Consider the following 11835-nt stretch of genomic DNA (forward strand, 5'->3'; position numbering starts at 1 on the left):
GGTTTATTAAAAAACAAAAACAACAACACCTGTGGCATTGATCAACAGAATGTTTTATTTTTTTTGCAGAAAACGCTATACAGATAATATACACAATATCTAGGCATGGACAACCAGCGCGCTGTCATGTAATACGGACACCTTGAGATAGTACTGGATATGGGTCTGTGAAATCTTATTGTGACTGTAATTACCTTATCACTGTATTGACATATTACAACCGGTAATGACAGGTTTGTGTTTTCAATATGAGTGCGTTAGATCTTCATTTAATCCTCTCTGGAGTAGATGTGTCATATTCTCATCATCTCAGTGGGCTTCAGGAAGGGGGGGGGTACTCGGGGCCGATGGAATGTACCGGTATATTAGGCGACACATCAGAATCTGTGGTGGTTGTGGGCGGAGCTTGGGTTGCTAGGCATCAGGATACGTGGTGGTGGGCGGAGCCTGGGTTGCTAGGCGTCGGCTTTCTCCGTGTTGGCTAGTTTGATCTTCTCCCCTGGCTTGAAGGCCGGCATCCCTGTGTACGGACAGCTGGCGCAGCGGAACGCGTCGCCAAGGTAACACTGAAATACAGTAAGGAAGTAAAACTTTATTTATATACAGGGGTGCAAACTTGTCACCTTTCTGCTAAATTAGCCGTTTTATCTCAAAATAGGTCATCCATGTGAATTGTGTAGATCTGCAAAATAAATATTTTGGGTGGGAAGGGGGTGTCTAAGTCTCATCCAAGTCACATGATGCGCGAGCTAACTAATCTCCCTGTCTGCTAAACTCTGCTCCTGTTGAAATAACTTTTAGCTTCAGGCAGTTAGGTACAATTCCAGACAGCGTGGAGAACAGTCACAGTAAACTGTTGTAGAAGTAATTCTGGTCAGGGCTGCCGCTACTTACACGTGCATCATTGTTAGACCACCGTTAGTGCTAGCGATATCCATTTAGCGCCATTAGTACTAGCGCTATCCTCCCCCCCCCCCCCCCCCCCCAAGGTTAGCTGCGCATTAATAATTTTCTTCGTTTGGGCCATCACCAGTTTGCGCCCTTCACAGCACGGATGCACAGGGTGCTTTACATCACAAATAAGAAAAGTTCAATCAAAACATCAATGATTAAAAACACAAACACAAACGGAGGAACGCCCCATGTGAGACTCACACTTCCACAGGAGGACTTGGCGGGCTGGGCGGCCTTCTTGCTGCCCCCCGGGTTCTCCAGCTCCTCAGCCAGGCCACACGAGCTGCACAGAGACACACAGGAGGCCAGGTTAGACACACAGCAGGAGGCAGGTTAGGAAACACAGACACACAGACACACAGCACAGAGGCCAGGTTAGACACACAGCACAGAGGCCAGGTTAGACACACAGCACAGAGGCCAGGTTAGACACACAGACACACAGCAGGAGGCCAGGTTAGGAAACACAGGATAACATGTTGATTTCCTTTGTGCAGGTACATACATCAGGGTTCCTACAAGTTTCAACAAGTCAAAACCTTTTTTAGACACCTTAACTGTCCCTCCTGAGACATCTACTGCCCCCCAGCACTGCGTCTCCTGAGACACCTGCTTTTCCCTTTACCGTGTCCCCTAAGACTTCTACTGCCCCCCTTGTACTGTCTCTCTGTTCTCCAGTGTCTATATATATATTTAAAAAATTCTTCTATCATGGAGACTGCCAATGGCCCCCGGCCTGAGCTGGATTATTCTTCCTGCTACGACCGGTGGATTGATGATTCACTTGCTTAGTCAAATGTATTGATTGTAAGTCGCTTTGGAATAAGGCGTCTGCTAGATGCCAAACATGTAAATGTAAAAATGAGGGCTCTCACCAGTTCTTGCAGGCTTTCTTCTTCTTCAGGTCAATTCCGCAGACCGGCGCTTTGAGGGAGGCGGCGTCTGGCTTCTTCAGGTCGTCAGCGTCCAGCAGAGCGTCAGAGTCCACCAGGTCCTGAGGAGGAGGTGACAGGGGGGGGGTTACTGAAGGTCTGCATCTAGTACAAGACATTCATACATAGACACAGATATAGTAGACACACACACACACAAAGACACACACACCGTGCGTGTACTATTGAAAAATGTATTAATATGGACAGACATTTGTTGTACCACATGACCTGCTGCCTGAGCTGAGTTGGTTATGTGGTCAGACGTGGGCACCTAACCATTCAGCATTCGCACACTCGCTTTTCACGTCGGCACACGCGGTCACCGTGGTTTCTGTGTCACACTCACCACATCGTCGTCGTCCATGTCGTTGGCTGACAGGGTCCACATCTGGGCCGCGCTGGGGTCCAGAGCCGGCTTCTCTGCTGAAGAGTGAAGATAAAACCACCATGATTTTTTTTTAAAGAAGATATTTTTACACATATCAATTTTAAAATGGTAAAAGATTTAAAAGGGTTACTACACAGGGTTCCCACACCTTCTGAAACATCACATTCAAGCACCTTTCAAGGACTTTCAAGACTCAATTCCCTTAAATTCAAGGACCCAACACGGCATAGTTTGAGACAGATCTAGATGAGAATTTATATTAGGAACTATCCGCTCACAGACAACAATTAAAAAGAGAGGCTTGAATGTGTGAACACTAGATGGTCTCTTGCCTTCTCTACCACAGCACAGCAAAACAATATATTGTGAAATATGTGTAAAGTTAAGCAATACAGAGACTTATTTACTAGTTGACAAGCTAAGTAAAACATTTTTGAATATATATATTTTTTTAGAGAGAGAGAGAGAGAGAGAGAGAGGAATTCAAGCACTTTCAATGACCCATGTCAGCTTTTCACAAACTTTCAAAGACCCGTGGGAACCCTGGATAGAGAACTACAGATAGAGAACTACAGTACCCACCTGGTTTGCGGGTCTTTTTCCCAAAGGACAGCTTGAGCTGGCTGGAGGAGCCCACCTCATAGCTGGGCTTGGAGGCAGACATGCGGACCCTGGACAGGGTGTTCCCCTGAAAGCCTGTGATGTCCCTGAGAGAGGACACTGCCTCTGGGGTCAGGGCTCCTTTACTGACCTGACCATGAGAGGAGACACAGTACAGTGATGCAGGAATGTGCTACTGACTTTTCCAGGGCAGGCCTGCCTGGCTCTAGGTCCATATTAATTAAGTGTTGGTTCATTCTGATTATCACATCCCAGAATCGAATGATTAAAATGTAGCGCTGCCGGCTGCCGCCGTGATAATCTTTAGTTTCTTCTAGTGCTGATCTAGGAGCAGTTTGGCCTTTTAGATCAGAATGAGTGGCACCAATAAAGCTTCAAGTAGTTTCTTATCACTTCCTAGTTCAACTTCCTGATTGACCAATGACATGCTCTGTTGGCATCATGGAAAGGAAATGTTTGGCTTCATTGGTGCCACTCTTTCCTACAGAACACTCCGGAAGGCTCTACAGGACACTCACCTCTGTGACCGACACCAGGCCGGACAACTTTAGCGCTGACATCAGCTTCTCAGCTGTCCTGACGATCTGGCCGTCAGTTCCTACAGAGAGAGAACAGAAACAGACGTGTCTTGAAAGAGAACAGACAGACTGATTTATAACATCATGTCTACCCTGTAGAAGATACGGTACAATGACCTGGGCACACGATACATTGTTTCCCCAAGTTATTAAACGCATTCTTGTTTACAACCAGTCGGACCTTCGGGGGCTTTCAGTGTGGCAGCTCCCACCCTCTGGAACTCTCTCCCCACAGCGATCCGCAGCGCCCCCCCCCTACCCTGGACACCTTCAACACCCCTACCTACCCTGGACACCTTCAACACCCCTACCTACCCTGGACACCTTTAAATCAGCCCTCAAAACCCACCTGTTCTCTAAGGCCTTTGGCCTCTAGTCTAGTTTGTCACTCTCGCTGTCTTTGTTTCTTTGTTTTGTTTTTCTGTTCTGTCTGTCTGACTGTCTATGAAATCTGTTAAGCGTCCTTGGGTCTGAGAAAGGCGCTATACAAATCTAAGATATTATTATTATTATTATTATTATTGTTATTGTTCCTGCCCATGCCCATGCTAACACACGCACACACACACACACACACTACCTGTGACTGCCTCCTCCAGCACCAGCTTCCCTCCAGGCTTGAGGACTCTGGCCAGCTCCTCTAGCGTCTCCGAGTCGTGGACAGACGAGCTGTCTGAGAGAAGACTGGAGAGGACCCAGTCAAAACTCGACGCTACGTGTGAGGCTGAGGAGAGGAGGAGAGAACATACCTTTAAGTGACCAGTTCAATATCCCGCCGTGACATCATTGGGAATCATGTCTTTAAGTTTTCACCAAGGCATAGATATAGGTATATCTGACATGTCAACACAGTCAACACCTGACTCACTGCACTAACCCTGCCAGATGTACTGCACTTTATAAGTTGTAAATATTGACTATGATTTTGTCTTGTGGTTATGTGTGTACATTGTCCATTGTGATAGTCATGTGTAATGTGTGTATGTTTGATGTATTTGACACTACTGTTATGAGCTTTTCCATCTGTACCGAAAACAAATTCCACCGACCTTGGTCATGTGGTCATTAAACTATTCATTCTTTCATTCATTCAACAGTCATTTGACTGAAGACCACCAATCACACAAGACTACCGATCATCACACAAGCTACATACACATTAGAAGTCTCTCCATGTTCTCCAGTGACACGTGTCCCTCTGCGCCGACCACGGCCCTCAGACTCTCTACCAGCTCCTGCAGTGTCGTGGGTGAGCAGGGCTGCTGCCAAACCAGCATCACCTTGTCCCCTGACTTGATGCCGAGGTCTGCCATGGCCTTCTGTGAACAGAGAAACATTCAAAAGAGGTCATTGAACACACTCAGTAGTCTGTTTATACATCTGAATTCAACACGAGAGGAAACGAAGAAGCAAGCAAGCAGCAGCAACCACAAGACACTGCCATGACTCTTGGGGCGGCTGTGTCTCAGGAGGTAGAGCCGCCGTCTAATGATCGCAAGGTTGACAGATCTGCGGTTCGAGCCCCGGCTGGCCACATGTCGAAGTGTCCTTGGGCAAGACACTGAACCCCAAATTGCTCCCAGTGAGCGGGGCCGGCGCCTTGCATGGTCGTTTGCCGCCATTGGTGTGTGAATGTGTGTGTGAATGGGTGAATGAGAGGCCGTTGTAAAGCGCTTTGGATAAAGGCGCTATATAAGTGCAGTCCATTATGAGTCCTCTGCCCCAGACCTGGCTCCTCCCAGCCTGAGAGAGAGATAAGGCCAGGTCATGGGGGAGAGAGAGAGGGGACTTCTTGGGGACTGATAACACAGGGAAGCACGTGGACAGACAGGTATCTAGGCCTGCTCCACCACCCCATGACTCAGCTGCCTGCTTGACAACAGGGTGGTCTGGTCGGACATCAAATACACGTGACCTTGTCTTGTGTCTAGTCACGTAACAACACACAATGTCCATGTGTTTAGAGATGTGTCGTAGTTCAGTTGGACTGGTCACACGACACTGTCCCACTTCATAACCCTCAACACACACATGCATCCCATAATGTCATGAATGATTAGATGATTTGGCACCATTATATATCATGTTAGGATACAGATAACACCTTACTGTCAGGGTTGAGCAACGTTACTGGGTTGCATGTGACCAGTCACCTACAGTCTTTACATCTGGGTGTTGGAGTGTTAAAAGACAGAAAGACAGACAAGTCTCTAGACTTAGACTATTGTTTGACCACCTTACCTTGTTTATCAGGTGTTCAGGTGCTGCCAACCGGTGAGATCTGAGATCAATGAAACAGAGAAGAAGAAGATTGAGACGTTCTCTCTCTCTTCTTCTCTGCTAGAACGCAGGTGGTGTGACGCAGTAACAGGAGACACGCTGCTAGAATAAGACAGAAACACAGATTCACATCAGATGTTTCCTAATGTCAGTTCGTTTCAAATAATGACAAACTTAACTATTTTAGATACTTTCGTATTTTATAAGTTAAAGAAGTTAAAGAAAGCGGTGTCTGATCTACCGTTAAAGATGCTAACTGATGCTAACTCAACTTCCGGTCACCTGCGGTAAATGTAAATGAAGAATCATTCAAAATAAGAGTTCCGAAATCACTTTAACAAATATATATCAATCATAACCATATCATATTTGTATATATAGATATAGATATAGATATATATAGTGTTGCCCCAAAAGAGTTTGTAATTGTTCTTAGACCTCAGAGAATGTTGTACAATCCATACACAGTAGTTCATATACTTGGCATGTATTGGCTATGACATGTAATTCCACCAACATGTACATTTCTAAGCTCAAAATTACATTTTCACAATTATATATACTTATTCTCTTCTTGTTACGTATATATTGTGTTTAAGTTCAGCCAAAACATATTGTGATATACAATCACTTTCCATTCATGTTTGAACTTTAAGCGCTTCTTTTATTTTGACGCCGCTTTGAGAAAACGGCGATAAGCGAAAGCCGGAAGTTTCACCGGAGCAAAACAATGACGTCTTTTAACAGCTGCCGCTCTGTGTGAGTCGCATAAAAATGACGCATCAGGTGTCAAAAACACAAACAAACAACAGTATACTTCTTGTCAGCAAAAAAATATTGTGATACAATCACTTTCCATTCATGTTTTAACTTTTAGCGCTTTTATTTTGAAGCCACGAAAAAACGGCGATAAGCGGAGTAGGAGTCGCATAAAAATGACGCATCAGGTGTCAAAAACACAAAAAACAACAACAAACAGCTGAACATGGCGGCGCTGCTCAGAGGACTACAGGCTGGAAGGGCCCTTAGGGGGCTCAGCAGAGGTGAGCTGGGGGGCTTTGGGTCTTTGTCACTATCCAGTTGCACTGGGAACTGTTTTGGTAATGTACATGTGGACCTATTCAGGCCATGCTGCTCTGATGATAACAAGCGTGCTAACTTATCTGACCAATGTCACTGGTGGGAAACAGAGAAGGTGATCATGAAGGACATCACTACATCATGTTGGCTTCTGTTGGAACCAAACTAAGACAAACATGTTGCATACCTGCAAGGTTATGAGTTCTGGTTCTGTTAAAGAAACGTGACATGGTTGTTAACCTTCTGACAGCTGAACAGGGGTGTGTGTTTTAACTTGGGTCTGCGTTCTCCAGTCTGTTTACATGTTGTTGCGTAACAAGTGCTGTTCACCAACCAGGTCCAGAAACGCCCATTTCTGTTTCGGAGATTTGTACATTCATGATGTGAGTCGAATCATGAGATTTCAGATTTGCAGATCATTGTTAGTACAGGAAGGGACTCTTGCATTAGCTACTTCTGTCACAGGAAGGACTGTCATTGCTGCAAGTTATTTACAGTGACACTCACACTCACACTCACACTCACACTCACACACACACACACACCCTACACTACACGACATGCACACACACACACACACGACACGACACACACACACACACACTCACACTCACACTCACACTCACACACACCCACGCCACGCACAAGCACCAAAGTGTCTGACATGTCTATAATGGTGCATCATTCCCCTCTGACTATTATGTCCTTCTAGTGGTGGCTCCAACATCATCCAGTCTCCAGGGCAACGGCCTGAGAAGAGGCTTCCACTGTGCTGCTCTTCTACGGCTACAAGACGACTCCAAACACGACCAGGCCTCCCCACCCTCCTCCTCTGCCTCCTCCACGACTCCACCCTACCACGAGCATTACCACGCCCACTCTGCTCCTCAGGAGACAGCCGCAGCTTCAGAAGGAACTGCAGAGGAACACCCCCAGCCCAATACTAGGTAAGGGTCCAAACCACCTGACACTAAAACACTACAACATCTACTCAATGCACAGTAACATTACACAGGGTTCCCACGGGTCCTTGAAATCCTTGAAAGTTTGTGAATTTGAGAAAAATAAATCAAGGTCTTAAAGGTTTTTGAAAATAGACATGGGTCATTGAAAGTGCCTGAATTCCCCTCTCTCTCTCTCTCTTTTTTTTTTTAAATATAAAAGAATGTTTTATTTAGCTCATCAACTAGTAAATAAGTCTCTGTATTGCTTAACTTTACACATATTTCACAATATATTGTTTTGCTGTGCTGTGGTAGAGAAGGCAAGAGACCATCTAGTGTTCACACATTCAAGCCTCTCTTTTTAATTATATAAATTCTCATCTAGTTCTGTCTCAAACTATGCCGTGTTGGGTCCTTGAATTTGAGGGAATTGAGTCTTGAAAGTCCTTGAAAGGTGCTTGAATTTGATGTTTCAGAAGGTGTGGGAACCCTGATTACCGTGTTGCGTCAGTGTTGCTGTAACAGCTGTATTGTAACGCACCACTCTGTGGTGATTGCAGCTACACAGACCAGAGTGGAGAACAAGGAGAGGAGTACGAGACAGAGGAGCAACTCCAAGTCCGCATCCTCAACGCTGCGCTGGACTTCGTCCCTCTGCACGGCTGGTCTGTTGAGGCGATCGCAGCAGGAGCTGAGGTGAGGGAGAGAGAGAGTTAGGGAGGGACAGGCTGAACGAGTGGCTTGGAGTACGCTGGATACACTGCAGTGATGTTGATGGAGATATTGGAGAATTTAATATACTGTCTGAGACTTCTACTGCACTGTGTCTCCTGAAGACACCCGCTTTTCCCCTCTACTGTGTCCCCTAAGACTTCTCTCTGCCCCCCTTGTACTGTTTCTCTGTTTCTCCAGTGTCTAAATTTAAAAAATAAAAATAAATAAAAAGTTAGGTTTGGAAGAAGGTTTTTCCTTCTATCAGTGGCCCCGGGCCTGAGCTGGATTACTCTTCCTGCTACGACTGGTGGATTGATGATTCACTTGCTTAGTCAAATGTATCGATTGTAAAGTCGCTTTGGAATAAGGCGTCTGCTAAATGGCAAACATGTAAATGTAAATGAGTTAATTATTGCCCATGTTCTGTGTACCCACCAGACGCTAGGCCTCTCAACAGCCTCCAGTGGGATGTTCAACGGCGGAGCAGGAGACCTGGTGTTGCACTTCGTGGCTCAGTGTAACGCAGCGCTGACAGAGACGATGGCAGAACAACACAACCAGGTCCAGCTGGGGCAGGTTGAGTAAGTACACACACACACACACACACACACACACACACACACACACACACACACACATTTTAAATGCTTTATTTATGTCCACATACATGTACAATATCTAAAGGACATAAATACTATCAGTGCATTTTGACATTATGAAAACAGTCAGTTACAGTAGTGCTGAGCCAACAACCAGTTATGCTACACACAGGATGTTATTCACACTAAATGATGACAGTGGATTGACAGATACAGTATCAATACTGTAAATCAGACAGTCTCCAGCTCATGGGTACAAGAAGCACCGCCTTCTCCATATTGAGCGGCTACCAATAACAGCAGATACTGAGCAGTACTTTGCTAACTGTTTGGCCCTTCTCTTAGATAGACCAGCCATCTGAAGGCCTCTGACAACAAGCTTATGAACATGGCCCAGGCTGGCAAATATGAAAACTAAAAGTTTACATCTGTAACCCAGCTGTGAATGTGATATGGCCTGCTCCAGCTGTTGGTATTTCAAGATCTTGGTTGAAAAGGCTTCACACACACACACACACACACACACACACACACACACAATTAGTAGGTGTAATACAACCGTAAATTCTAACATTGAGCATGTTTCAGCTGCACAGTTATAGTTTGTTGTTGCTTTGTGTCAGTAAAAAAGAACAAGGTGTTCAGTGTTAAACTTCATTATCTCTGCGTTCTTATAGGCCAAAGAAAACAGCCGTGTTTCTAAAGGACGCTGTAGAGACCCGGTTGAGGATGTTGACCCCCTACATTGACACATGGCCACAGGTACCTGACATGGACACAGTACCGCTAGTCACCTCTGTGACCCAGACCTTATGTCACCTTATGACTTAATCCCTAAACCTTGAACTGGTTTATTTAGGTTCTGCCTAATGGCAGGGAAGGTAATATTAAGGTAATCATATCCTTATCATAACGTATCTTGACACTAGTAGAGACAACCATTCATTACAACTCTGCATCGGTACATCAAATTAACACTACAACAGCCGTGCCTATTTTACCTACTAGTAGAGCTGTCAAATAGACCCCCTTTTTAGAATGTAAATCTGCTATTTACACACAGAGATCACTAGAGGGCGCTTCTTTTTTTAGCCTGCCACCTACACAGAAAAACTGCAAAACAGCTTTATACTGTCTTATCCTGAAGTGATTTAGAAAATGTAAGGATACTGGGTGGTAGAACGCACATATCTAGGAGAAGTCATGAAAGGAGGGTCCTGAAATTTGATTGAGTGCAAAGATAGAATTTTATTTTACTCACTGGGACCCCTCACGGCTCTTCTAGTGTTAAGAACTCTACTGAACACATTTCCAGTCTCTCCTAGACTCTAGACACGCCTCCAGACAGTCTCCTTATCACACTCAGACTTTTGAACAACGGTTATCTGTGGTTTTCTGCTGATTTAACAGTCTTGTCTCCCCCGCCTCTCTCCTCTCTCCCCCCCCCTCTCTCTCTCCAGGCTATGAGTATCCTGCTCCTGCCACACAACATCCCAGACAGTCTGAAGCACCTCTCCACCCTGGTGGACGATATCTGGTACTACGCCGGAGACCGCTCCACAGATGTGAGTGGGCCCTCGCAGCCTAAGTATCCCTCTCCCCATGTCTTCCTCACCCCCTTTCATCAACACCTCCACACTGTCCGCCCCGCCTCGGCCAAGGTTACTGCTCCCCTTTCCTTCCCTGCACCGCACTCACTCTTCTATCTCAACTCCAGTGTTAATCTTGGCAGGCTTTTTAGTCACTTAGTCTTTGGTGTTTAGATGAAGATGCACACCAGTTCTAGTCACACCAAGTCAACTCAATTGTTCTTAGTTCCAGTCCAGTTCCAGTTGATGAAAACATTCCAGTGCAGTTTCAGTCCACAAAAACCCCAAAACATTTTAGTCTAGCCGTAGTCAGCGACGAAAGCTTGACTAAAATGTTTTGGAGTTTTTGTGGACTCTGTTTTCACTAATCATACCTTGTGTTAGTGTGTTACATACACCAGTCAGTCAACCTCATACAAAACAATTATAATCTCTTTTGATGGAAGTTTATTGTAGTCTGCCAATCACCAACTGACTGTATTCTCTGTCGGTCATTTCCATCACAGTTAAACTGGTATACGAAACGGGCCACGTTGACAGGGATCTATAGCACCACGGAGCTTGTGATGGTGCAGGACTCCTCATCTGATTTCGAGGACACCTGGAACTTCCTTGACAACCGTATCCAGGATGTGGTCAACATGGGCGGTACAGCCAAGCAGGTACTCTCACCTCCGCCTTCACAGTCCTTCCTGTAAGGTCACCCATGACGAAGGTCAAACTATTGGGTTGTTAAGTCGTGACGTGTTTCCGGGTCCAACGTTGGCTGAGGCGCTCTCTTCGAAATGCCTCAGTAATAATAATAATTCATTATATTTGTATAGCGCTTTTCCGAGGTTCAAAGACGCTGACAATATGGGAAAACGGGAAAGTGCAGTGTCCCTTGTTGTATTAATAGATCTGAGTCTAAAAAACATTGAACTGTCATTCTATCGCTTTAGTACACTGGTACTCTGGTGCTTTAGTACACTGGTACTCTGGTGCTTTAGTACACTGGTACTCTGGTGCTTTAGTACACTGGTACTCTGGTGCGGGGATTTTTTTATTTGGACCCGGAAATTGCTAAACGTCACGCGTGACGTCAGACTTAACAACCGAATTCTCATGAGAAAGTAGTCAAAAAGCCTCTTTCGGGACTTCCGGTGGGCGGGCA

General features: G+C 45.5%; 2 protein-coding genes across 3 annotated transcripts in view; one reads left to right on the forward strand and one right to left on the reverse strand.

The window, feature by feature from the left end:
* Nucleotides 1-44: 44 nt before the first annotated feature.
* ciapin1 (cytokine induced apoptosis inhibitor 1) lies at nucleotides 45-6039 on the reverse strand. Of its 2 annotated transcripts, XM_080545344.1 has the most exons (10): nucleotides 5998-6039; nucleotides 5718-5858; nucleotides 4633-4795; nucleotides 4057-4200; nucleotides 3417-3496; nucleotides 2860-3028; nucleotides 2236-2312; nucleotides 1830-1948; nucleotides 1156-1237; nucleotides 45-566 (listed from the first exon to the last, which is right to left on the reverse strand). In XM_080545344.1, exons 3-10 carry the CDS (start codon nucleotides 4787-4789, stop codon nucleotides 456-458), a joined length of 939 nt encoding a protein of 312 aa, XP_080401470.1. In that variant the 5' UTR covers nucleotides 4790-4795; nucleotides 5718-5858; nucleotides 5998-6039; the 3' UTR covers nucleotides 45-455. The 2 variants fall into 2 exon arrangements, with proteins under 2 accessions (XP_080401470.1, XP_080401469.1); XM_080545343.1 differs by having other exon boundaries at nucleotides 5718-6012.
* A 699-nt stretch (nucleotides 6040-6738) lies between these two features.
* coq9 (coenzyme Q9 homolog) overlaps nucleotides 6739-11835 on the forward strand; it is a gene marked incomplete at its 3' end in the record, with an annotated part of 10143 nt that continues 5046 nt past the window's right edge. Inside the window, exons 1-7 of the mRNA XM_080544790.1 lie at nucleotides 6739-6799; nucleotides 7549-7783; nucleotides 8341-8476; nucleotides 8933-9075; nucleotides 9771-9855; nucleotides 10554-10658; nucleotides 11189-11344. Of these exons, the coding sequence (XP_080400916.1) occupies nucleotides 6742-6799; nucleotides 7549-7783; nucleotides 8341-8476; nucleotides 8933-9075; nucleotides 9771-9855; nucleotides 10554-10658; nucleotides 11189-11344 (918 nt within the window). The 5' untranslated portion in view covers nucleotides 6739-6741. The remainder of the gene's footprint in view (nucleotides 6800-7548; nucleotides 7784-8340; nucleotides 8477-8932; nucleotides 9076-9770; nucleotides 9856-10553; nucleotides 10659-11188; nucleotides 11345-11835) is intronic.

The sequence above is a fragment of the Nansenia antarctica genome (assembly GCF_963989245.1).
Source record: "Nansenia antarctica genome assembly, chromosome: 14".
In the NCBI taxonomy this organism is placed as follows: Eukaryota; Metazoa; Chordata; class Actinopteri; order Argentiniformes; family Microstomatidae; genus Nansenia; species Nansenia antarctica.

What these genes read in the sequence shown, in the direction of transcription:
- ciapin1 (XM_080545344.1), bottom strand. Translation starts at nt 4,789, where the DNA reads ATGGCAGACCTCGGCATCAAGTCAGGGGACAAGGTGATGCTGGTTTGG. An exon ending in GCCTGGTGTCGGTCACAGAG is followed by an intron (nt 3,029 to 3,416) that starts GTGAGTGTCCTG and finishes TCTCATGGTCAG; the next exon opens with GTCAGTAAAGGAGCCCTGAC. An exon ending in GAAAAAGACCCGCAAACCAG is followed by an intron (nt 2,313 to 2,859) that starts GTGGGTACTGTA and finishes TTCACTCTTCAG; the next exon opens with CAGAGAAGCCGGCTCTGGAC.